The sequence below is a fragment of the Entelurus aequoreus genome, linkage group LG21, assembly GCF_033978785.1.
Source record: "Entelurus aequoreus isolate RoL-2023_Sb linkage group LG21, RoL_Eaeq_v1.1, whole genome shotgun sequence".
NCBI lineage: Eukaryota > Metazoa > Chordata > Actinopteri > Syngnathiformes > Syngnathidae > Entelurus > Entelurus aequoreus.
In genome coordinates, this window is record NC_084751.1 from 24,242,636 (window position 1) to 24,270,097 (window position 27,462).

The window sequence follows — 27,462 nt, forward strand, 5'->3', positions numbered from 1 at the left end:
AAAACTGTTTGAAAATTAGTCTTCATGTATTCCTGAGCCCACTGCAACCGTTTCTGCTTGTGAGCATTGTTTAGGGGTGGCTGAATATTAGCTTTAAGCACACTTGCAAACTTCTTGAGGATCCTACACCTTGAGGTTCGTGGAACTCCAGAGGCACCAGCGGCATCAAATACCTCTTTGCAATGGCCTTTTAGCAGTTTATCTCTTAATCCGATGAAGTTGTCTGGCAGAGACTTTTTTTAATTTTGCCTTTATCTGCACGAACTCGCCTGCGCTCTAAATTAGCAAACAATTTATTTACAGTTCGGTGATCACGCATACGTTTTTGGGAAATATCCAAAGTTATCATACCCTGAGCAAGGTAGTGTACCATCTTACGCTTTTCAGCAACTGATCTGATTGATTGATTGAAACTTTTATGAGTAGATTGCACAGTACAGTACACATTCCGTACAATTGACCACTAAATGGTAACACCCGAATAAGTTTTTCAATTTGTTTAAATCGGGGTCCACGTTAATCAAGTCATGGTACAAATATATACTATCAGCATAATACAGTCATCGCACAAGTTAATCATCAGAGTATATACATTGAATTATTTACATTATTTACAATCCAGGGGGTGGGATGTGGAGGGGGTTGGGGTGTGGGGGTTAGGTTTGGTTGATATCAGCACTTCAGTCATCAACAATTATATCATCTGAGAAATGGACATTGAAACAGTGTAGGTCTGACTTCGTAGGATATGTACAGCGAGCAGTGCACATAGTGAGCTCAGAAAGAATAAGAACAAGTATATACATTTGATTATTTACATTTGATTATTGACAATCCGGGGAGGTGGGATGTGGTGGTGGGAGGGTGTTAGTCTAGGGTTTTAGTTGCCTGGAGGTGTTCTTTAAGTGCGGTTTTGAAGGAGGATAGAGATGCACTTTCTTTTACACCTGTTGGGAGTGCATTCCACATTGATATGGCATAGAAGGAGAATGAGTTAAGACCTTTGTTAGATCGGAATCTGGGTTTAACGTGGTTAGTGGAGCTCCCCCTGGTGTTGTTGTTATGGCGGTCATTTACGTTATGGAAGTAGTTTGACATGTACTTCGGTATCAGGGAGGTGTAGCGGATTTTATAGACTAGGCAATCTGATGCCAAAAGATCAGATTTGAAGCACTTTGGAGTGTTTGGACTGGCCAAAAAAATCAGATCTGTGTCACTTGAGGGCAAAAAATTCAGATTTGGTGTGCAGTGCAAACGAAGCGTTTGATAATCCCTACAAGGAGCACGGAATGTTATTGTCTGTTGGTTTTATTTCTAATGAGCTGTGTTTGCATTTTATCCACTTTTTTTGTCAACTCTGCACTTGTCCACCATAATAGATGCAGTATATCGCATACAACAGCGTAACATTAAGAAGTGGGTCTGGAGGACATTATAGTTGGCAACAGTGACAAAGCTATGTAAACTATAGTGCTAACATTACAATTTTGATTAATTTTAATCATGTTCGTTTAGCCTATTTGCTGAAGAAAAGCAAAATTATATTTGTAGCTGACTGGCGGGTCGGCAGAGCTCATGGTTTTATTTTAGGATGTGTAGTCAGGCCTACTTTTATTTCCCGTTCCTCTGAATTGGTGGGTGTACTGTGTACACAGGGTGGGTGTATCTAGCTAGGGACGTGTCAGAGGCAGTATTACGTACAGTGTGTCCATGAGGAAGGAGGATTTTTCTTCACAATAACCTTAAAATTGGACACGTGAGCGTCCCTTTCTCTTGAAAGTGGAACAAACAAGTGAAATAATAGATTTTTCTCATGTTTAAGTGCTCTTCAACAGGCTCTAGGGCAGTGGTTCTTAACCTGGGTACGATCGAACCCTAGGGGTTCGGTGAGTCAGCCTCAGGGGTTCGGCGGAGGTCAAGACACTCCCGACTCATCGTGTAAATAAAAAATTCTCCCGATCGGTGTATTACGAATACGCCAACAGCAGAAGTCACACTGATTTGCAGGTGTGTCATTTGTTATGAGTTAATGCACTGTGTTGGTTTTGTTCTTTGAACAAGGTGATGTTCATGCACGGTTCATTTTGTGCATCAGTAAAAAAAAACTTAACTTTGTCTTGAATTTGAAAAAAATATATATATATATATTTTTCACTAAAGAAGGGTTCGGTGAATGCGCATATGAAACTGGTGGGGTTCGGTACCTCCAACAAGGTTAAGAACCACTGCTCTAGGGACACACATTTGTCATAACCGGCTATGACAGGTCAGTCTTAATAGAAAATGTAACTGTGTTAAAAGTTAGTTAAAGTCCCAACGATAGTCCCACACACACTAGGTGTGGTGAAATTATCCTCTGCATTTGACCAATCCCCATGTTCACCCACTGGGAGGTGAGGGGAGCAGTGAGCAGCAGCGGTGGCCGCGCTCGGGAATCATTTTGGTGATTTAACCCCCAATTCCAACCCTTGATGCTGAGTGCTAAGCAGGGAGGTAATGGATCCCATTTTTATAGTCTTTGGTATGACTCGGCCGGGTTTTGAACTCACGACCTTCCAGTCTTAGACTTAGACTTAGACAAACTTTAATGATCCACAAGGGAAATTGTTCAACACAGTAGCTCAGTTACAATGATGGAAAGTGTAAGGATGGAAAGGACAATGCAGGTATAAATAGACTAATATAGCTATAAAAAAATCTAATATATATACGAATATATACATAATATGTGTACAGAATCATTTATATAGAGATATATTATATTATGTCTATAACATAATATAATCTCAGGGCGGACACTCTAACCACAAGGTTTCTGTGTCAGCTCTCCTTCCTCCCTGATTTTTCCACTTCCTGCATGCTTCCTCTGCCACATCTCTGCCTGTCTGGAGCGCTGATTAACACACCTGTCTCTGTCTCGGTTTGGTGAGTAGGACACTCACCTGTGAACAATCACTAATTAGAGGGGTACATTTGGTGTTTGGGTTTGGTGGATCTCGCGTAAGAGGAAAGAAACGGGGGGTGTTTAATGATTTTGCAATGCAGTCTGCTGAAAATAATGGAAATTGCCACTCTACATAGCAACTGACGCTGTGGTCAGAATTGGAATTGCCACAAAAAACATTTTAAGATGTTCAACACTCTACTGCCGTATCCTAAAGTGGATAGTGCACTCTCCAATTTGTCAAGTTTCATGTGTCAGGTAAACCGTGACAGATAGGGCCATATGAATCGCCTTCTTACTGTATATTTCCCTGCGCTGCTTCCTCAGACAGCGCACGTTTTAGTTGTGTAGTTGACGCTTTGCATTTCTTCTCCTGCTTATTGCTATACTTTGCATTTTCCCCCACAGTTGACTACCTGTCTCATGCCAGTGCTCTTTGTTTTTGATACTCTGCTTGGTACCTAATAAAGGGACCTTTGCTTGCACACCACCTGCTTTTTATGCATCCTGGGATCAGGGCATATGCCACCGTGATACACACACTGTTTTATTAGTAGTAATCTCTTAGAATAACATTAAATTCATGGTAAATACCATAATTTTTGAAACATTTAAGTAGGAGATACACGTTTTGGCCCATGTTGCAATCTCAAGCCCTGGTATAAATACACACAATTTGAAAATAAAATTAAAAAAATTCATGACTTGTCCAATAACGGCTACTGCATGCAACACAGCAGCATGTAGCAATTTTCTATGAATAACATAATGAACTCCGACAAAATTTCTGAAAGAACTAGTCCGATAAAGTTTGCCAATAAAAACTGCAGTTGCTGCATTTCTAAGTTTTGATTCACAGCATCCTGTCACATTCCCGGCACGTCGCTAGTGAAATCGGGAGCGCCAAGCCTTGAGTTCCAACAAGCCAGAGCAAAGGTCTTGTGAACATGCAGTGAGAGTTTGTCCGATTTTTTATTTATGGTATAGGAAGAGCGTGTTTTTTCGCATACGTACGATGCTGGGCAGCTTACCAAGAATCCGCCGCTGGGATTGGTCACGAGCGTGGTTCCCATGGTCATGTTCTCCTTGACTTCATGTAAGTTGGGAACAGTGGTGTTTTCTGGGTGAAACAGGGATGAATAAACAAAAGTGAGACCAACAGAGCAGCAGCACACAGGAAGAGCAGCTGAACAAATTCCTCTTCTTTGATTTTTCCCATAGGAAAAAAAACAATCACGTGAGGTTAAATATAGATTTTTAGATTTTATACATTTATTAGAAGGGGCAAGTGGGGTAGTGCCCCACCAGGTATAGCAGCTGGACTTAAAGTGAAAAAAATATATATATTTTTTTTTCTAGTTATTATTATTATTTCACATCATTAGGGGGAAGTAGTATTGTGCCCCACCACACAGCAAAATTTTACTCCTTTTATCCTTAAAACATGTTGTTATAGAAATCCATTTATCTTTTTGTTTTTATGTATTTATTTGATACAGTAATATTCTAAATAAAATGAAAAAAAAAAAAACTTTTTCCTTGTAATTGTCTTAACTATTGTAAAATATGCATTATCATAATTTTTAATACATTTTTCATAAATGTATTTATTATTTAATAAATAATTATTATTATTTATTTATTTATTGGTAAGTATTTTATCTACATTATTATCATGATTAGTTTTATGATGATTTTATTTTTATTCATGATTTTATTCCCCTTCTTCTACATTTTATGCATTTGTAAAGCACTTTAAATTGTCTTGCATACAAATTGTGCTCTATAAACAAATGTGCCTTGCCTATTTAAAGGCCTACTGAAACCCACTACTACCGACCACGCAGTCTGATAGTTTATATATCAATGATGAAATCTTAACATTGCAACACATGCCAATACGGCCGGGTTAACTTGTAAAGTGCAATTTTAAATTTCCCGGGAAACTTCCGGTTGAAAACGTCTAGGTATGATGACGTGTGCGCGTGACGTCAATGGTTGAAGCGGAAGTATTCCGACACATTATATTCAATACAAACAGCTCTGTTTTCATCGTAAAATTCCACAGTATTCTGGACATCTGTGTTGGTGAATCTTTTGCAATTTGTTTAATGAACAATGGAGACTGCAAAGAAGAAAGCTGTAGGTGGGATCGGTGTATTAGCGGCTGGCTGCAGCAACACAACCAGGAGGACTTTGAGTTGAATAGCAGACGCGCTATCCGACGCTAGCCGCCGACCGCATCGATGATCGGGTGAAGTCCTACGTCGCGCCGTCGATCGCTGGAACGCAGGTGAGCACGGGTGTTGATGAGCAGATGAGGGCTGGCGTAGGTGGATAGCTAATGTTTTTAGCATAGCTCTGTCGAGGTCCCGTAGCTAAGTTAGCTTCAATGGCGTCGTTAGCAACAGCATTGCTAGGCTTCGCCAGGTTGGACAGCATTAACCGTGTGGTTACAGGTCCAGTGTTTGGTAGTATTGTTGATCTTCTGTCTATCCTTCCAGTCAGGGGCTTATTACTTTTGTTTCTATCTGCATTTAAGCACAATGCTATCACGTTAGTTCCGTAGCTAAAGTGCTTCGCCGATGTATTGTCGTGGAGATAAAAGTCATTGTGAATGTCCATTTCGCGTTCTCAAATCTCATTTTCAAGAGGATATAGTATCCGAGGTGGTTTAAAATACAAATTCGTGATCCACAATAGAAAAAGGAGAAAGTGTGGAATCCAATGAACCCTTGTACCTAAGTTACGGTCAGAGCGAAAAAAGATACGTCCTGCACTGCACTCTAGTCCTTCACTCTCATGTTCCTCATCCACAAATCTTTCATCCTCGCTCAAATTAATAGGGTAATCGTCGCTTTCTCGGTCCGAATCGCTCTCGCTGCTGGTGTAAACAATGGGGAAATGTGAGGAGCCCTTCAACCTGTGACGTCACGCTACTTCCGATACAGGCAAGGCTTTTTTTATCAGCGACCAAAAGTTGCGAACTTTATCGTCGATGTTCTCCACTAAATCCTTTCAGCAAAAATATGGCAATATCGCGAAATGCTCAAGTATGACACATAGAATGGATCTGCTATCCCCGTTTAAATAAGAAAATTTCATTTCAGTAGGCCTTTAACACACTCATATTATATTGCAAAACGAATGTGTATAATTTTTTAACATGTACTGTATGAATAGGTTTTTCTCATCATCTTGACTTTGGTCCTGCCAGTTCTCCCTGTCCTTTCTCTTCTGCGTAAAGCCTCCAACCCCCAAATTGGACAAAGCAAAGAGAACGCATTGAAAATTCATTTAACTGGGCTTTGGGGCTTAAATTTGGCATCCAACAAATTCTACCTTGCAACAAGAGGCTGTGACCAGGAAAAAAAAGAATGTGTGCAATTTTATTTCGTCGCTTGAGTATTATCTTAGCACAAATTCTACTGGGTACCAAAATTTATTTTAGAATTAATAGTTTAAAAACATATCCACCTAACCTAATCTACAGTATCTACTAATAGTTGGGGCCTACAAATTCTGCCTCCCAAAAAGCAGCAGTGACCAGGAAAAATAGAATGTCGGCGATTCCATTATGCCGCTAAAGTATTACCTATGCACAAATTCTACTGGATACCACAATTGATTTTGGAATTAATAGTAAAAATTATCTACCTAACCTAATCTATAGTATCCACTAATAATTATGGTCTTCAAATTCTGCCGAGCAGCAGCTGTGACCAAAAAAAAAAAAGAATGTGAGTAATTCTATTTTGTCACTCAAGTATTACCTTTGCACAAATTCCACTGGATCCCAGAATTTCTTTTGGAATCAATAATAAAAATTATCTATCTAACTTGGTCTACTGTATGTAATAAACATTTTGGTCTACAAATGATGTCTAGCAACAAGCAGTTATAACCAGGAAATAAGAAAGTGAGTGATTCTATTTTGCCGCTGAAGTATTACCTCTGCACAAGTTCTACTGGATACCAGAATTTGTTCTGGAATTAATAGTAAAACAATGTTTACACAACTTAAACTATAGTATCCACTAATAATTATGGTCTTCAAATTCTGCCAAGCAACAAGCAGCTGTGACCAGGAGGAAAAAAAAGAATGTGAGCGATTCTATTTTGTCGCTTAAGTATTACCTTTGCACGGATTCTACTGGATACCATAATTCATTTGGGTATTAACAGTAAAAAAAATATTTACATAACACAATCTAGAGCAGGGGTGTCAAACTCATTTTAGATCGGGGGCCACATGGAGAAAAATTTACTCCCAAGTGGGTCGAACTGGTAAAATCACGGCACAATAACTTAAAAATAAAGACAACTTCAGATTGTTTTCTTTGTTTAAAAATAGAACAGGCACAAATGTACAAATCATAATTTTGTTAGGTTTTTTTTACACTTACATGTTGCGGTTAATCATTCATTTGTTGTTTATATTTTCTGAATAAATTATGTGATAATGTTCATCAGTCAACTCATTGGTGTCTATCAAGATAAAAAAATATATATCAAAATCAAATTACAGGATGTTATTTATGTAGTTTGATCATTTTCCTCGACTGATGTACTAACATCATGGGGTTTATTTAGTACATATGTAGCATCATTTACAAAGATACAAATAATTGCTATTGCGACATCCAGTGGACACATTTAGAACAGCTGTTTCTTTCATTAAAAAATTTCAGGTTAATTTTTATACTTAGCAAACTCATCCCTCCGGATAAAACCTGTTCGCGGCCTGATCCGGCCCTCGGGCCGTACGTTTGACACCCTTGATCTAGAGTATCTACTCAAAGTTGGTGTCTACAAATTCTGCATAGCAACAAGCAGCTGTGACCAGGAAAAGAAAAGAAAGTGAGCGGTTCTATTTAGCTAAAGTATTACCTCTGCATAAATACTACTAGATACCAGTAAAATACCAGAATCTAAAAAATGTGGTTTACAAGTTCCGCCTAGCAACAAGCAGCAGTATCCAAGGTGTAAAGTGCAATTTTAAATTGCACTTTATAAATCACACTATACTTGCCAACCTTGAGACCTCCGAATTCGGGAGATGGGGTGGGGTGGTGTTGGGGAGGAGGGGGGGGGGTGTATATTGTAGCGTCCCGGAAGAGTTAGTGCTGCAAGGGGTTCTGGGTATTTGTTCTGTTGTGTTTATGTTGTGTTACGGTGCGGATGTTCTCCCGAAATGTGTTTGTCATTCTTGTTTGGTGTGGGTTCACAGTGTGGCGCATATTTGTAACAGTGTTAAAGTTGTTTATACGGCGACCCTCAGTGTGACCTGTATGGCTGTTGACCAAGTATGCATTGCATTCACATGTGTGTGTGTAAAAGCCGCATATATTATGTGACTGGGCCGGCACGCTGTTTGTATGGAGGAAAAGCGGACGTGACGACAGTTTGTACAGGACGCTAAAGGCATTGCCTTTAAGGCACGCCCCAAATATTGCTGTCTGGGTGGAAATCGGGAGAAATTCGGGAGAATGGTTGCCATGGGAGATTTTCGGGAGGGGCACTGAAACTCGGGAGTCTCCCGGGAAAATCGGGAGGGTTGGCAAGTATGGTGACCGGGAACAAAAAATGTGAGCGATTCCGTTATGCCGCTAGCTAAAGTATTACCTCTGCACACCTTCTACGGGATAACAAAATGTATTTTGTAATCATTATTAAACACGATTTACCTGGCCTACAAATTCTGCCTAGCAACAAGTGGCATGCCATTTCTACATATAAAAACAGCACTACACACAAACTGTAAGCAAGAGAATGGTTAAGCAATTACAACATGTGGCTAAAATTACTAAGTTGTTACAAACTGTTGCTCCAGCGTGGGAATGTTTTGGGATGTAAGGGGGTACAAACATTCACACAGTCTCATAAATGACAGCACCACTCAGTGACTCAGGAACATTTCAGTTTGGAATCTGACTCCCATTAGCAGGCAGCTCTTGTCATGACTTATGTTCTACTCATGGACGTTAACTTCATGGACGGCTGATTGCACATTCTGCCTCAGGTTTTATTTGTTGACAGGGTCATATTATTTTTACTTTAAAAAAAGAAAAAGGAAGTGCACAAACAAAAAAGGAAAAGGATAACATATATTTCCTCCACCAGAGCTTCCCCAATATAAAAAGTAACAAAGCAAAGAGGAATGTTAGCAATTTAACCGAAGCTGTAGAAGGATGCCGGAAGATACAGGCTCACGGCCACATTATGTACACCTGCATTTGCACTATAAAACTAGAAAAGCACTTCATTGTCATTGTCATAGAGCAGGGGTCGGCAACCCAAAACGCTGAAAGAGCCACATTGGACCAAAAATACAAAAAACGAATCTGTCTGGAGCCGCAAAAAATTAAAAACCGTATATAAGTCTTATAGTGAAGGCAACACATGACGTAAGAGTCTATCCATCCATCCATTTTCTACCTCTTATCCCTTTTTGGGGTCGCGGGGGGTGCCGGAGCCCATCCCAGCTGCATTCGGGCGGAAGGCGGGGCACAACCCGGACAAGTCGCCACCTCATCACAGGGCCAACACAGATAGACAGACCACACTCACATTCACACACTAGGGACCATTTAGTGTTGCCAATCAACCTATCCCCATGCAGGTGCATGTCTTTGGAGGTGGGGGGAAGCCGGAGTACCCGGAGGGAACCCACACAGTCACGAGGAGAACATGCAAACTCCACACAGAAAGATCCCGAGCGCAGGATCGAACCCAGGACCTTCATATTGTGAGGCACTTGCACTAACCCCTGTACCACCGTGCTGCCTATTTCGGACATTTCCTGAAAGTTAAATCAAATACCACCTATGTTGTTAACTAACTGACAGACAGAGAGACAACCTCAGCAAATAGAAGGATAAATGAAATTGTCATGTCCGTGTGTGTTTGTTTTGTTCATGTCACGGCCCGGGCGCATGCCAATGCGCATTCCTCAATGAGCCCCGCTGAGCGCACCACGGGACACGCCCACGGCCGCTCCTCTCCTGCACGCGTCACTCTGCCGGCAGCAGGCCGCTGCAATCAGCGCACCTGTCGGTGATGATCTTCCTGGGCTTCTTAAGCCAATGCAGGCCTGCGTTCCGGGCCAGAACGTAATGATCCCGTTCCTGTACCGTAAGCAATCTTAGCTCGATGCGACCTTGCTCTTTGCTCTCCGTATTTTCTTCCTTGTGTTTGATTAGTCCCTTGTCTTCCTTGTCGTCCTCCTAGCAGTCTGCCTTCGTTCCCGCGTCTACGAGCTGTGCGTCTCGTCGTTTCCCCCCGCGTTCCTTCTGCTTCCCTGACTGCCTCCTCGATCCTCGATCCTGGACACGGACCTGTTGACGCCCCGCTATACCCCCCGGACTACCTGCCTGTCTCACGGACCTCCGAGCGCCACCTTGTCCCTCCTCTCTCCAACATTACGGTAACACTCAGCAGTTAATCCCTACACATAGTCTCACACCATACACACTCTTGAATTTAGTCACACTCAATTTCCTTAGTTTAACTATTATTGGATGTTATAATTAGAGATGTCCGATAATATCGGCCTGCCGATATTATCGGCTGATAAATGCTTTAAAATGTAATATCGTAAATTATCGGTATCGTTTTTTTATTATCGGTATCGTTTTTTTTGTTGGTTTTTTTTATTTATTTATTAAATCAACATAAAATACACAAGATACACTTACAATTAGTGCACCAACCCAAAAAACCTCCCTCCCCCATTCACACTCATTCACACAAAAGGGTTGTTTCTTTCTGTTATTAATATTCTGGTTCTTACATTATATATCAATATAGATCAATACAGTCTGCAAGGGATACAGTCCGTAAGCACACATGATTGTGCGTGCTGCTGGTCCACTAATAGTACTAACCTTTAACAGTTAATTTTACTCATTTTCATTAATTACTAGTTTCTATGTAACTGTTTTTATATTGTTTTACTTTCTTTTTTATTCAATAATTTTTTTTAAATTTGTTTATCTTATTTTATTATTATTTTTAAAAAGGACCTTATCTTCACCATACCTGGTTGTCCAAATTAGGCATAATAATGTGTTAATTCCACGACTGTATATATCGGTATCGGTTGATATCGGTATCGGTAATTAAGAGTTGGACAATATCGGAATATCGAATATCGACAAAAAGCCATTATCGACATCCCTAGTTATAATATATATATATATAGTCTACACATATAATATATCATAGAGCTTCCCCCTTGTGTCTGTGCCGTATCAACTCCTCCCGTACGTAACAGTTCATCTGTCAATTCCAATCAGGTTGCGCTTTTGTTCTACAGCCAAATGGAATAATGTACATTGAGTGAACCCTCTTGTCAGTCATCCACTCTTTTTGTCTCTGTGGGTGGAGGCGAAGCATGCTAATATCCAAACAAAGAAGTACAAACGCCCAACTTAAATGGAAGGTTAAGGGTAACCTTGCTGAGCATCAATCTTCTTCCGCTTATTCGAGGTCGGGTCGCGGGGGCAGCAGCATAAGCAGAGAAGCCCAGACTTCCCTCTCCCCAGCCACTTCGTACAGCTACTCCCCGAGGACGGGGATCCCGAGGCGTTCACAGGCCAGCCGGGAAACATGTCCTGGGTCTTCCCGATGGCCTCCTACCAATCGGACGTGCCCTAAACACCTCCCCAAGGAGCCGTCCGGGGGACATTATATGTATTTTTTAATATGATTGATGCGCATCCTTGCTGAGCATTGATGATATAATAGAAATCATCACCAAAAAAATCTAATCACCCATTTTTGACATTTCAAACTCCACCATACATTTTTGTGTTATGTTGCTACACACTAAAAAATGCTGGGTTATTCTGTTAACCCTTTTTATGAGTTGCAAGTGTTGGGTTACATTTTGGAGTTATTTTTATGAAGAGCAATCAATTTTTTGGGTTGTAAGGGTATTATTTTAACTCAATTTCTGGGATTTCAAAACTATGAACCATTTTTGGGTTGTTTTGTCAATGAGTAACGCATTTTTGGGTAAAAGGCGTTTTTTTTATTAAAAAGGTACTTTTTTCTTGAAGGGAATTTTATTAAGGGTTAATCTGATTAACATTATTAACATTTTATGTACATGAACAGATTTGAGAATGCTGTATATGACTATTATAAAAAAAAAAGTCACTCATATCTTGCTTTTGAGTATATTTTAATGGGATAATAATAATTTTGATCAGTAGTTGGGAAGGAGTAGGACAAACCAGCATTAAAATGTATAATTTGTAACCAACTATTGGGTCAAGGAGCGCTAAATTGCGCAACCCAATAGTTGGGTTTGGAATAACCCAACATTGTTGTGAAAAAAACCAGCTTTTGTGTTAAATAAATTCAACCCAACAGTTGGGTTATGAATCAACCAACATGAGTTAGCATAACTCAACTTTTGGGTTAAATAATTCAATGCAAAAGTTGGGTTGAAAAAAATTAACCCAAAATGTTGAGTTTAAATAACTCAAATAAGGGGTTCGTCCTTTTCTGAACCAGCAGTTGAGTTAAAATTGGGTTATTTTTTAACCCAACATGTTTTAGTGTGTAACTAACAGACAAATAAGCAAACAAAACCCGTACTACATATGTGTAAAATACAATTTAAAAAATGTTTATTCTGGAAATAAAAATTCTTTTGAACATTTTTTGTATTTTATCATAAATAATATATACTAAAATACTTTATTTTACTTTAATAAAATATATATATTTCAAGATTTTTCAGTTTTTCAGATAATATTCTAAAACACTCTCAGAGAGGTATTAATTAAACGTTGTTTATTTTTGCACTACATTTGACTATGACTGTTATTCTACCAAAAAAAAAAAAAGATTTAAAGAATATTTCTTTAAAAAACATTTCCTTATTCTAAAAGGCACTAATTCAACAATGTTTATAAGTGCAATATTTAGTCCTCCAAAAAATGCTAACAAACACGCCAAATAAACATGCCTAATAAAACACCCTAAAAGTCATGTTGGCGTCTGCTAGGCCGAGAGCTATTTATGTTGTGTTTATCTGTTTAATGAAGCCCTAATTACACTGGGACGACCATTAAATCCACATTTGTTTACTCAGATGGGCCTCACTTCCCCTCAGCGAGAGCAACTCGGGATATACAGTGAACACACAGCCAACATGCACACACAAACATAGTGTAGGGTATAATGGTCTTACCTGGCAGCTCCAGTTTGACGCATGTGTTCCCCCCTCTGCCCACAGGACACTTGTAGACGTCGCCTGTTCGTTTCGCCGGCTGGCCTGACAGCGGCGATCCAATTAGAACCCTGAATTTAAAAGCATACACCATTAGTTGGGTAGACATTTCACCAAATCAAGCGTTTTATGGCTGCGATAACAAGCGCAATTACTCTATTAGTGTTAAAGCTGTTTAAAGCCATTGTAGGTGGTTTATGAGCCTCGTTATATCATTTATACCCCTCACATTTCACCAACCATTTTAATAACAGTCTACTTTCTCAAGGGACAATAGTATAAAATTGAAACTCAGACGGCGTGGCGAAGTTGGTAGAGTGGCCGTGCCAGCAATCTGAGGGTTGCTGGTTACTTGGGTTCAATCCCCACCTTCTACCATCCTAGTCACGTCCGTTGTGTCCTTGGGCAAGACACTTCACCCTTGCTCCTGATGGGTGCTGGTTAGCGCCTTGCATGGCAGCTCCCGCCATCAGTGTGTGAATGTGTGTGTGAATGGGTGAATGTGGAAATACTGTCAAAGCGCTTTGAGTACCTTGAAGGTAGAAAAGCGCTATACAAGTATAACCCATTTATCATTTATCATTTATATACTTTAGAGTAGTCAGTGCACATCTCGTATAGCGGCATAGTCCAATAAATACGTTACGACGTGCCGACCAATCGGCGACCGTGCAGTATTGGCCAATTTTCTTGAAAAAGTATGTGATTGCCAATTAATGCCTTTTATATTGTATTTAATTTTTAGTGCCACGCCTAACAAGTTAGCAGCTAATGATGTGTCTTCATAAACAGTGTGAAGCCCGCTCCCCTAAGTAAATAATAATCACCTCCATTATGACAAACAAACTGCATTTTACAGCATCTTAAGTATCATTATCAAGTATTATTATCAGTGGAGGACAAGGCTAAACATGTTACATGTTACTTGCTGGCAAAAAGAAGCAGGCATGCTAATAGCCAAGCTAGCCGCTGGCTAAAAGTGATTTTTACAGCACCATAAGTGAAGAATTTAGTTTCATATCGCCATATATAAATACACTATATTGCCAAGAATATTTAGTCACCTGCCTTGACTCACATATGAACTTAAAGTGCCATCACATTCCTAACCCATAGGGTTCAATATGATGTTGGTCCACCTTTTCCAGCTATTACAGCTTCAACTCTCCTGGGAAGGCTGTCCACAAAGTTGCGGGGTGTGTTTATAGGAATTTACGATCATTCTTCCAAAAGCGCATTGGTGAGGTAACACACTGATGTTGGTCGAGAAGGCCTGGCTCTCAGTCTCCGTTCTAATTCATCCCAAAGGTGTTATATCGGGTTCAGGTCAGGACTCTGTGCAGGCCAGTCAAGTTCATCCACACCAGACTCTGTCATCCATGTGGCCAGGCCAAGTGATTAGGACAACTGATTCTGATCATTTGGATGGGTGGCCAAATACTTTTGGCAATATAGTGTATGAGATAGATGGCAACTGGTAAGGCTTTAAAAAAAAATCTATATATTTTACGGTTAAAAAACTAGCAGCTCAGTCACCAGAGTTTTACCATAAAATTGACGGTGTTTTTACACAAAATCACTGTAAATTGAAAAAGTGTACCACTGTTGTTTTACATAGAAATTATGTTGACTAAGATGCCAGTTTTTTACCGTAAAATCTATGTTACCTGTTTTTACTGTAAATTGAAAAAACAATGTTATTTTTACGGTAAAATTTTGGCAACTGAGCTGCCTTTTTTTTTTTTTTTTTTTAAACCTGCAGTAATTTTTTACTGTAAGTTTAAAAACCCTACCACTGTTTGTTTTTTTTACGGCAACATTCTGGAGACTGAGCTGCATTTAAGTCTCATGTTAAAACTCATTTGTATAATCTAGCCTTTAAATAGACCCCCCTTTTAGACCAGTTGATCTGCCGTCTCTTCTCTGCTCTGCCCCCCTCTCCTGCGTGGAGAGGATATTAGGTGACCACAGATGAGGCGCTAGCTGTTCAAAGTCGGGACCCGGGCTGGACCACTCATCTGCAGTGTTGGGTTAATTACTGAAAACCAGTAACTAGTTACAGTTACTAGTTACTTTATTTCAAAAGTAACTCAGTTACTAACTCAGTTACTTACACCAAAAAGTAATGCGTTACTGTGAAAAGTAACTATATAGTTACTTCTTTATTTATTTTTTTTTAAATTTAAGGCTCCTGTTAATGCCCTTTTAGCTTTCATTTCAGTACTGTTATTGCACTGGAGAATAATACTATCTGTTGATCAACTTGACATGCATTTGCATCACTGAACTCAGAAAGCAATGTGGTCTACATACAACACACAAACAATGTGGTCTACATACAACACACAAACAATGTGGTCTACATACAACACACAAAGACAAAGATATGTTTCAAAGGACCAATTTATTTCAGGCCAGAACAAATTGACAAATCTATTTTAAATAGCTGCAACATAATGGCACTTTAACTTTAACTTTAAGTAGATAGGATCTTTGATCCAAGACACAACTTACATTTAACTAGAATGTTATTTTCTTTGTGCTCGACAAAAGAAAAGTATTGAGAATATCTCCATGTTAAGAAACTCGACTTCTGGCTTCGCCATGATGTCTTGTTAGTTGTTATGAGAGTAGCGTATGTGTGTGTGTGTGTGCGTGTGTGTGGCCCTTTAAGATATGACAGCATGTGAAGTGAGTGACGTCAGTGGTGGATGGCTGCGTCCAATAAAGTCACAAAGTTGCAACAAACCGCCGGCCTCGTCATTCACCCTCAACTGTAAAGACCCACTTCCAAGTAAAGTGAAGGTCGTTAGCCCCGAAGTACATAGGCCCTGGAGGAACGTCTCCCCTGCGCCCCTCAACTACGGTCTGGGAGCCCCCCCCCCCACCCCCGCCCACACAAAGCACGCCTTTTCTTTTCCTTGTGACACAGAAGGACAACACCACAGCGCTCCAATAAAACACACTCAGATCTTCTGTTTCTAGCTGATACTACATAAAAAATAAGGTAAAAAAACGCAGTAACGCATCATGTAGTAACGGTAACCGAGTTACTGAATATAGAAAATAACGCGTTAGATTACTAGTTACCGCCGAAACTAACGGCGTTACAGTAAGTTAGTTAGTCCCAACACTGCTCATCTGTGCATCAGTTGGGGACGTCTCTGCGCTACTGACTTGTCTCCACTCAAGATGATCCCCTGCTGGCCCCACTATGGACTGGACTCTCACACTATTAACTAGATCCACTCGACGTCCATTGCACCGGTCGCCCGGGGGGTCCCCACATCTGCGGTGCCCTCCAGGGTTTCTCATTGTATCTCATTGAGTTGAGTTTTTCCTTGCCCTGATGTGGGATCTGAGCCGAGGATGTCGTTGTGGCTTGTGCAGCCCTTTGAGACACTTGTGATTAAGGGCACACTTTAATTGATTGCTTTGATTGATACCACTGATGATTTTAAGGTACATTTCTGGCAACTGAGCAGACATGTTTTTACAGTAAAATCTAATTTGTTTTTACAGTGTAGTCTTGTGAACATGCCATTAATGATTGTACAGCTTGAAAGAGGTCAAAATAAATATGTATCAAATTTGGTAGCCACCCTTTGACGGGCCAAACGAAATGACATGATGAGTCAAATTTGGCCTGCGGGCCCCACTTGGGACATCGCTGGTCTGCAGCCCTTTGAGACATTTGTGATTAAGGGCTATATAAATAATCTTGATTGATTGGTCTAGAGAGAGGATAATATAACAACAGCTTTTGATGTGTCAGCATTGTCACAGTGTCGACACCAAGGGTAGTGTCAGTATATTATTAGTATATTATTATTATTAGTATATTATTAGTATATTATATATTGTGTCCTGGGCATGACGTTAAAGTGCATCCGGCAGTGGAGGCTCCTCTATGGGGTCTTGGGGCACTAGGAGGTTAACCCCTTTACTACTGTTACCCCAGGTGGCCCTTGGCAAAGACCTATTACCTGACTGCCCCCTAGCCAGGGATACGGTGAAGACCTCAACGGCGGAGCAGGCGGAAGACAGTATATTTAAGAACTACCACAACCACTGCGATGGCGGAAGAAGGCTGCAGCAGAAAAGGGTCCCCAGTCGTCTTGGACTCCATGCCACTGGACCCTGACCCGATTCTGTCAAGGATCGTGTGGTGACTGTCTGTGCACCAGTCTCCCCACGTTAAACAAAGCACACGCACAGGCATCCTCCATAAAGGGATACACCCCTACCAGGAGGATCGTTATACTCGTTCGAGTGACCGCCGATGATAGAGATAGATAGATAGATAGATAGATAGATAGATAGATAGATAGATAGATAGATAGATAGATAGATAGATAGATAGATAGATAGATAGATAGATAGATAGATAGATAGATAGATAGATAGATAGATGGATAGATAGATAGATAGATAGATAGATAGATAGATAGACAGATAGATAGATAGATAGATAGATAGATAGATAGATAGATAGATAGATAGATAGATAGATAGATAGATAGATAGATAGATAGATAGATAGATAGATAGATAGATAGATAGATTCCAGCAGCAGTGTACAAAATTGAGATCGAATTTAAAAAGTAAAAAGTAAATAATGGGAGAATAAATGGAAACAAAATAGAAAAATATTACAATAGAATAAAAATAAAAAGCAACAATGAGAATAAAAATATAACATTAAAATAAGAATATAACAAGAGAAACTAGGCAGTAGTGACTATGTTATGAAAAAGATGAGTGTCAGTATATGATCGATACTCGAGTGATTAGATTGATATTTTTATTTTCTCAAAATCAGGTTTTTGATTTTCGTAATGTTTACAAATTCAAAGAGTAAATCCTTTTGACACCGGTGTTGCGTTCAGGTCACATTGTAGCGACGGTCGTGTTCCCAAGATGCAAAAAGACGGGAAGCGGCAGAAGCAGTGTGCAGATAAGAGCCTTTTGATTTCAAATATCAACGCAAAAAACACAAAAAGGGACGTGTCGTTCGGAGGCGCACGGGAAGCCCAAGGACACACCAATAGCGTGAGGCTAACAATCCGCCAGCGCCCAGTGAACGGCAAGACAGGTATAAAACGGGGCATGATTAGTGGTGGCAGCACATAAGGAGACAAATCACTAGACAGAGACTGGTGTGTAAGATCAGCACACCTAGCAACCAAACGTAAACAAAGAAAAGAGCGCTGAAACACAAACAGACCTTGACTGACAGAACATGACAACGGGAGGACTTTGGGTAGTAGATAATAGTTTTTGCTTTTGTTTAGTTATTGTGTGTAATTGACTTTGTTTGGATCAAACAATTATATGTAGTTAAAGAGAATAAGGAAGTAGTTGATATTTTTAAACTGCGCTCACCATAAAAAATGTTAAACATTTAGAGTTGATACATGTGACCGGCATTGGTATCGGCCGGTCTCACACATGGATAACCAGTATCGGAATCGGCATCTTAATACACTGTATGTCTCCTCCAGACTTGAATCCAGTTTTTGCATCTGTGGAAAAGTGCACTAACAACCAGAGATGTCCGATAATGGCTTTTTTGCCGATATCCGATATTCCGATATTGTCCAACTCTTAATTACCGATTCCGATATCAACCGATACCGATATATACAGTCGTGGAATTAACACATTATTATGCCTAATTTTGTTGTGATGCCCCGCTGGATGCATTAAACAATGTAACAAGGTTTTCCAAAATAAATCAACTCAAGTTATGGAAAAAAATGCCAACATGGCACTGCCATATTTATTATTGAAGTCACAAAGTGCATTATTTTTTTTAACATGCCTCAAAACAGCAGCTTGGAATTTGGGACATGCTCTCCCTGAGAGAGCATGAGGAGGTTGAGGTGGGCGGGGTTGAGGTGGGGGGTGGGGGGGTTGTAGGCGGTAGTGGGGGGTGTATATTGTAGCGTCCCGGAAGAGTTAGTGCTGCAAGGGGTTCTGGGTGTGTTTGTTATTCTTGTTTGGTGTGGGTTGACAGTGTGGCGCATATTTGTAACAGTGTTAAAGTTGTTTATACGGTCACCCTCAGTGTGCCCTGTATGGCTGTTGACCAAGTATGCGTTGCATTCACTTGTGTGTGTGTGAAAAGCCGTAGATATTATGTGACTGGGCCGACATGCGAAGGCAGTGCCTTTAAGGTTTTAATAAGTTATACATTTTACTTTTTGAAACCGATACCGATAATATTGAAACCGATACCGATAATTTCCGATATTACATTTTAAAGCATTTATCGGCCGATAATATCGGCAGTCCGATATTATCGGACACCTCTACTAACAAGCCGTGCACCTTCTCAAAGGAGGAGAATGAACACAAGCGCCTGTGTGAATATTTCATGTTTCGACGTGTACACCTGCGACTTATCCAAGATACGCCAAATTATAATATGCGCAAAAAATTAAGTGGGTCCAGAAATGACGAGAAGTTGGCTGCAGAAATGTAAGGTGTGTTTGTTGTATGATGTTACATGACCATGCCCCCGTGTGCCGACACATGACACATGACTCCATGCATGCCTGTGCTCACGAGTGAGCATGGTCATGTGACCTGGTGTGTAAACTGATGCTAAAATAGAGAACCGGTCATCTGCCTTCATCTAAACACTCGGGCTTTATCAACATTCCTGCACTCTAATGAGGCCGGGATGTCTACACGGGAAAAACAACACAGCTCCCAAAAACACACACACACACACACTCAATCTTTGATGTGTACAATTTAATGTTATCTGTAGACCAATTACATAAAAATGGTTGTCAAAATTGGCATTTCGACAGGTTTGATCGCACACCAGAGTTAGACCCTATGAAATAATGTACAGTATTTCCAGTAATAACAGTGTAAGAGGGCCAGGTGAACGTTAGTAAACCTCACTCCCTGATAAAGAGAAATATGTGATGTATCATGTTGAAACTAAACTGCATAAATCAGACCTGGGCAAATTAAGGCCCGTTAAGCTTTTAAATCTGGCCCACCCAACATTCCCAAATAATTTTTTTAGATGTTTAAGATGGAAACTGTAGCTGCCATTATGATGTGCAGTGATGTTTTCAAATGACCGTAAGTCTTTAACTATACAAAGTATTTCAATGGTTGGAATTTGCGCTTTTGCATGATATACTAGTTACTATGGTAATCTAAGTCCAACAGCTCTGACGAGGCACCAAGCAGTGTGGGTGGGGAGCGTTTCCACAGAGTGGCCAGCCTGAAATGCGGGTGTCAGAGACAGACGCGGAAGGAGATTTTTATAAGAAAGTTCTAAAGCTTAGTGATGTATCAGATGTATCACATTGTACGTGGGTTCATATTTCTTGGTTTTTGTAGCATTTTTGTTGCGTTTCGCTTGATTGTAAAATATGTCGATCGAGAGGGGGTGTGACGTTCATATGTTGTCAATATTTAGTGTTTTATCCTTCATAGTTAATATTGTAAATCCCCACATTCTTTATTTTCATGTTTATTCTGGGTGTCTCATTCAGTAAAAAAAAATTAAATTCCATTCTGTTTTTTTGAAGGCGGTCAGTCATAATGTTTTTAGCATTCCGACATTATTGTGAGGTTTTGTATTAGTGTTCCTAAAAATAGATATACCGACCCCCAAACACATTTTTTTCTCTAAATTTAGCCCCCGAGACAAAATAATTGCCCAGGACTGCTGTATATGATTCATCAAACTCCCGGATAAAATGTGGTATAATTTCAACACTTACGACAAAGTTTTAAAATGTGATTACCGTAAATATTTTATCGTTCATAGTTAATATTGTAAATCCCACATCCTTTATTTTCATGTACATTCTGGGTGTCTCATTCAGTAAAAAAAAAAATTTAATTCCATTCCGTTTTTTCAGGCGTATCTGTCATAACGTTTTTGGCATTCAATCAGACAGTATTGTGAGGTTTTGTATTAGTGTTCCTAAAAATCAGATATACCGGCCCCCAGACACATTTTTTTCTCTAGATTTGGCCCCCCGAGTCAAAATAATTGCCCAGGCCTGGCATGCTTGTTCGAAGTAAGCTTTAACCAACTTCTAAGACTGTGCTGGCTGCTTGGTTAGCAGCTCAGGCTTTTAGCCTAGTGGCTAGCACACTTGCCTCTTATGCCGGGAGGAGTAAGAAGATCAAACTCAACGCACTACAACAGCAACTTCTAAGCACGGTCAATAAATATTTAATAAGCAATACAGTGGAACCTCGAGAGATTGGACCTCGAACAATTGTCAGAATAATTGTATCTAAGTTATCACAAAACTTTGTGTTTCAATGAGTTCCCGGCGAGCAGACAAATGCTGTATTTGATCTTACCAATCAAAAGGCTTGTAAAACTCCACTGTGTAGAATGGGAAGCGACATGAAGGTGTCGGTTTCTTTGATGTATTGTAATCCACAGGAAGATTTTGTCCTGACCCGAGATTAACAAAGCGGAGAGGAAGCAGGACCTGACCCCCCTCCAGGCACCTTTTCTTTGAACTGTTTTGTAACCAAAGGCGACGACTGTTTACGACCCCCCTTCCTTTAGAAACAGCTGTTGCCATGTAATCAGGGAAAGTCCAAATAAAAGAGGAGGCGTACAATCTTTCGTCAGAGCGTGGGATGACACTGTGCAAGGGTACAGGTCTACGCGTTTCTCCTCATTGAGCCAAATTGAATTATGTCTCTGTTTAATTCCTTGCTTTTTTGTCTGTTTAATAGATGTCATCAGTGTTTGAACCTGACAATTGTATTTATTGTTAGACACACATCAATAAGGCCATGGTGCAAGTCGAATGAGTAACTTCTGTAATTTGCTCTCCCGGGGTCTGACACGGACTGGAGGATACGTCTGCGTCTGGTACCCTCATCGCCATGACAACCAGTTGCATCACCTCAAAGATGCTCTTTTTAACTCCCAAGCTGATTTCAAACACAACCCGACGCTCCCACACGTACTTCCCAGACGCTCTCCATCACGCGCCGCTTTGTGTCGTATCTCATCATCCTCACTCCCACATTGTACCACGTCCTCCTTTTGCTCGCCGCTGTGTGCACTTTTATCACTAAGACCACGTCTGACTGAGTCGAGTTTTAGTCTCAGATGTTTTAGGTCACAGTCGGCTACGAAGATTAGTGAAGAGTGAATTACTTTAACTCGTCTCACATGGCCCTGATAAGGTTGTTACAGGTTGACAGTGCCTGGTATGCAGCAGGCAACAGATAGAAAGGCTAAAAGATACTGGGCGCTATCTACTAATAGCATCTGGCATGCTTTGAACACTCATATGTACGCTACTTTCTTTTTTTATTTTTCATTATTATTATTTTTTTAAATATTATTTATTTATTCATTTGATAGGGAAATTATATTACAGTTACTGAGAAACAGACACTTTTTCCCTGCCCCCCCCCCCACAAAAAATAAAAATAAAATAAAATAAAATAAAAAATTATTAAATTAAATTAAAATTTAAAAATTAAAATTAAAAAATAATTTCAAAAATAATTTCAAAAATATTTTATAAAATTTTCTCTAGATCTAAGAAAAACATGAGGTCCTAAAGCCATGCCCTTGGGGGCAAACTGTGATTTCCACTCCAACAAAATCCTTCTACGAGCTAGTAATGATGCAAAGGAGATACTATCCCTAAAAGTGTACTTAATTGTTTGATAGTTTGGTGGAATTCCAAAAATAGCCAATTCTGCACAAGGCGTCAACTTAAAATGTAGTGCATCTGCAAGATGTTTAAAAATATTATTCCAGTAGGCTTTCAGACAGGGACAGGACCAGAACATGTGTGTCATGTTTGCAGGAGTCAATTGACATCGATGACATGTGTGTCTGCAATATGGGCATACGTTTTGGAAAGTTTAGAGTTAGTAAAATAGATGCGATGGACAACCTATTTGATCCATATATAATGAAATTGCTTTAGCCATTTTAGAAGAAAAACATTTGTTTTGGGCAAGATTGATCTAATAGTGGATCTATTGTGCACTTTCTTTTTGATGGCAATGTTTTGATGTGCATGGACAACAGAATATGTACTTATTTTAAAATGATTAACACTAATTTACATTTTTGTTGCTAGGCAGAAATTGTGGGCCAAACTAAACATACTTTTTTTTTTTTTTTAAAGAAAAAAATGGTTTAAGATGTACTCAATTAAACACAAATTTTAAAAGATGAAATTGATTAAACTAGACCAAATAAAATAAAATATAAATAAAGTTCTGGAGAAAAAAATAGTTATGGATGACTTCATCAGATTATTGATTTTGCTGATTTGAGGGAGGACTTTGAAAGATTAGTTATTGACGTTTTTAGGTGATGACATCCTCAAATGACAAAATACGTCATTAACTTAATAAAGACATATAATGAAATAAACAAAAGAAATGCATTTAAATAAAATGACAAAATAATTATGTTAATAAATAATGAAAAAGGCCATGGAAATGATACATTGTAGATACTTTGTAGATTGTTTGTATATAATTATTCAACATTATTTAAATAATTAATCAAATCAATTCCCATTTTGATAAATGTTTCTATATTTAAATTAGTAATTTATTTTACTTTAAAAAAAAAACTTCCCTAGACACTTTACCAAATAATTTTTTCATCTAAATTAAACAAAATTAATTATTTTGTATTCTAATTGCCAATTTTTTTTGGCTTCACATTGATTTCATTTTGACACCAAAAACACTCCATAAATAGACACTTTACGTAATTTATTTACACTTCTTCTAAATTAAATAGAATTAATTACTTTATATTTTAACTATCAATTAATTTGGATTTATATCCATTTAATTTTGACATCAAACACCCTCCATATTTAGAAAATGTACTTAATGAATTTTCTTCCATCTAATGTAAACAAATGTCCTTAATTTATATTTTTATTATCAATTTATTTGGGTTTAAGTACATTTGATTTTGACACCAAAAACCCTTACTTGACACTTTACCAAATAATTTGTTCATCTAAATTAAACAAAATTATTTTTTCCGTATTCTCAGCACCAATTTTTTGGCTTTATTTCCATTTAATTTTGACACCAAAAACACTCCATAAATATACACTTTACGTAATTTATTTACATTTCTTCTAAATTGAATACAATTAATTACTTTATATTTTAATTATCAATTAATTTGGATTTATATCCATTTAATTTTGACATCAAACACCCTCCATAATTACAAACTTTACCTAATGGATTTTCTTCCATCTAATGTAAAAAAATGTCCTTAATTTATATTTTTATTATCAATTTATTTGGCTTTATGTACATTTTATTTTGACACCAAAAATCCTCACTTGACACTTTACCAAATAATTTGTTCATCTAAATTAAACAAAATTCTTTTTTTCGTATTCTCACCACCAATTTTTTTATTTATTTCCGTTTAATTTTGACACTAAAAAAAGTCTATAAATATACACTTGACCTAATTTATTTATATTTCATCTAAATTGAACAAAATTCGCTATTTTGTATTTTAATTATCAATTTTTTGACACCAAAACCCCCTCATAATCACAAACTTATCTTATATGTGTTTTATTCCATCTAAATTAAACCAATGTTTAATTAATTTACATTTTAATTATCAATTTGTTTAGCTTTTTGTGCATTAAATTTTGACACCAAACATCCTCTGTAAATAGACACTTTACTTAATGTATTATTCAATTCAATTTCCAACACGAAGCGAAAACATGGAGTGTAGTCACCAGTGTGTTTGTCAAGGGGCCAGTGAAGTTCCACCTGGTCATGTCTTTATTTACTTTGCTATGTGCAGTGGGACAGAAACTGTCTTTCCACATATTCTCCCCAAAAAATAAATTGTCCAAAAATTCAACAAACTCAACTTGAATGAAAGCTGCCTCACCATTTGCCTTCGCTGTTTTCAAACTGCTGCACGGTGTAACCAAACATGTCCTCCAGCGGGCCCTCAAAGGACATTTTGTTCTTCTGGTCGACATTGAAGCAGGACACACACACCAACAGCACTGTATGGACAAACGAGAGATAAACAGATTAAACATGGATAAATTAACATTCATTCAAATGTCTTTATTTAAAACAGATTAAATAATACACAACTTCATTTTCATATAAAGCATGACAGTCTAAAATGTGGATGTGATAAACATAAATACACACACTATTTATACAGTCCCAGTTGTAAAAAGAGAGTAAAATGCTGCATTGGTGGGCTTATAAAGTCAGATGAGTAAAGCATGCACAAACACAAACACACACATCATCTTTTGGAGGACACATGAGGAATGTCAAGCATCACTGTGAAGCACTTTGGTCCGAAAGCTGTCTGACCCGTGGGACAAAGACTTCTTCACTACGCTGGACGCCATGACAGAGCCTACATATGAATCCATCCTCATTGTGAGGGCATCACAAAGACGCCATTTATAAATATGATGTGCAGAAGAATTCCTCCGGTTGTTCAATGTGTGCGGGGGAGGGCAAGGAAGGGCGCAACTGCGAGATTAAAAGAAGACATCCTCATTAGTGGGCCGCCATGACTGAGACAACAAATAAATAACAGCTGTTTGCTTGTTTGATGATGGGAAACAACACAAGGATAATCACAGTTGCTTTGTTCACGAATGCATCAACGTCTACCAGAGGATGATTCATCTCTAATGCATGCTAAATGGTAAATGGGTTATACTTGTATAGCGCTTTTCTACCTTCTAGGTACTCGAAGCGCTTGGACGCCGTTTCCTCATTCACCCATTCACACACACGTTCACACACTGTTGGTGGGAGCTGCCACGCAAGGCCCAAACCACGACCCATCAGGAGCAAGAGTGAAGTGTCTTGCTCAAGTACACGACGGATGTGACTAAGATGGCGGAAGCAGGTGATCGAATCAGGAAACCTCAGGTTACTGGCACGGCAGCTTTACCAACAAAACCACGCCGGCATTAGTTTACTTTTTCGTCGAAGATAAACATGAAGTATTACCTGCTTTCCGTTGATGTCCTACTCTTTTCAGTTGAATCCGTATGTCTGTCATTCTATTGGTTAGTTGGTTACACTGTCACTCATTCAGTTGATTCAGAAGGTCAGTCCTTTGGTTGGTAGCATAGTTGGTTGGTTGGTTAGTTAGACTGGTTGTTTGATTAATTGGATGGTCAGAAATGTCAGTTATGGTTATGGTTATGGTATTAGTTTATTTCGAACATGCATATATACTATATTGCCAAAAGTATTTGGCCACCTGCCTTGACTCACATATGAACTTGAAGTGCCATCCTACTCCTAACTAATAGGGTTCACTATGATGTCGGTCCACCTTTTGCAGCTATTACAGCTTCAACTCTTCTGGGAAGGCTGTCCACAAGGTTGCGGAGTGTGTTTATAGGAATCTTTGACCATTCTTCCAAAAGTGCATTGGTGAGGTCACACACTGATGTTGGTCAAGAAGGCCTGGCACTCAGTCTCCGTTTTAATTACCGTAATTTCCGGACTATAAGCCACTACTTTTTCCCCTCGTTCTGGTCCCTGCGGCTTATACAAGGGTGCGGCTTATATACGGCCTGTTCTTCTCCGACACCGACAAAGAGGATTTCGGTGGTTTTAGTACGCAGGAGGAAGACGATGACACAATGATTAAAGACTGACTTTTCATATACCGGTAGGCTGGTTATTTTGATAACGTACAGGCGAGCACTTTGTATTACTTTGCACCGTTGTATTATTTGTACTCTGCACGAATGCTGTTCGCCATGTCAAAGATGTGAAAGTTTGATTGAATGATTGAAAGATTTATAGTTAATAAATGGGACGCTTTGCGTTCCCAAACAGTCATCTCTGTCCCGACAATCCCCTCCGTGGTAGCAGACACCCCTATATACTACGCTAATTACACATCAAAACCCTGCGGCTTATAGTCGGGTGCGGCTTATATATGGAGCAATCTGTATTTTCCCCTAAATTTAGCTGGTGCGGCTTATAGTCAGGTGCGGCTTATAGTCCGGAAATTACGGTAATCCCAAAGGTGTTCTATCTGTACAGGCCAGTCAAGTTCATCCACACCAGACTCTGTCATCCATTTCTTTATGGACCTTGCTTTGTGCATCGGTGCACAGTCATGTTGGAAGAGGAAGGGGCCCACTCCAAACTGTTCCCACAAGGTTGGGAGCATGGAATTGTCCAAAATGTTTTGGAATCCTGGAGCATTCAAAGTTCCTTTCACTGGAACCAAGGGGCC

At 39.2% G+C, this 27,462-nt stretch overlaps 1 protein-coding gene across 2 annotated transcripts in view; it reads right to left on the reverse strand.

Moving 5' to 3' along the window:
- itga1 (integrin, alpha 1) overlaps nucleotides 1–27,462 on the reverse strand; it is a 195,057-nt gene that overhangs the window by 76,630 nt on the left and 90,965 nt on the right. For both annotated transcript variants that reach the window (XM_062031220.1, XM_062031219.1), the window contains exons 2-4: nucleotides 25,114–25,234; nucleotides 13,149–13,258; nucleotides 3,976–4,064 (exon numbers count right to left, since the gene is read on the reverse strand). In XM_062031220.1, the coding sequence (XP_061887204.1) occupies nucleotides 3,976–4,064; nucleotides 13,149–13,258; nucleotides 25,114–25,187 (273 nt within the window). In that variant the 5' untranslated portion in view covers nucleotides 25,188–25,234. The remainder of the gene's footprint in view (nucleotides 1–3,975; nucleotides 4,065–13,148; nucleotides 13,259–25,113; nucleotides 25,235–27,462) is intronic.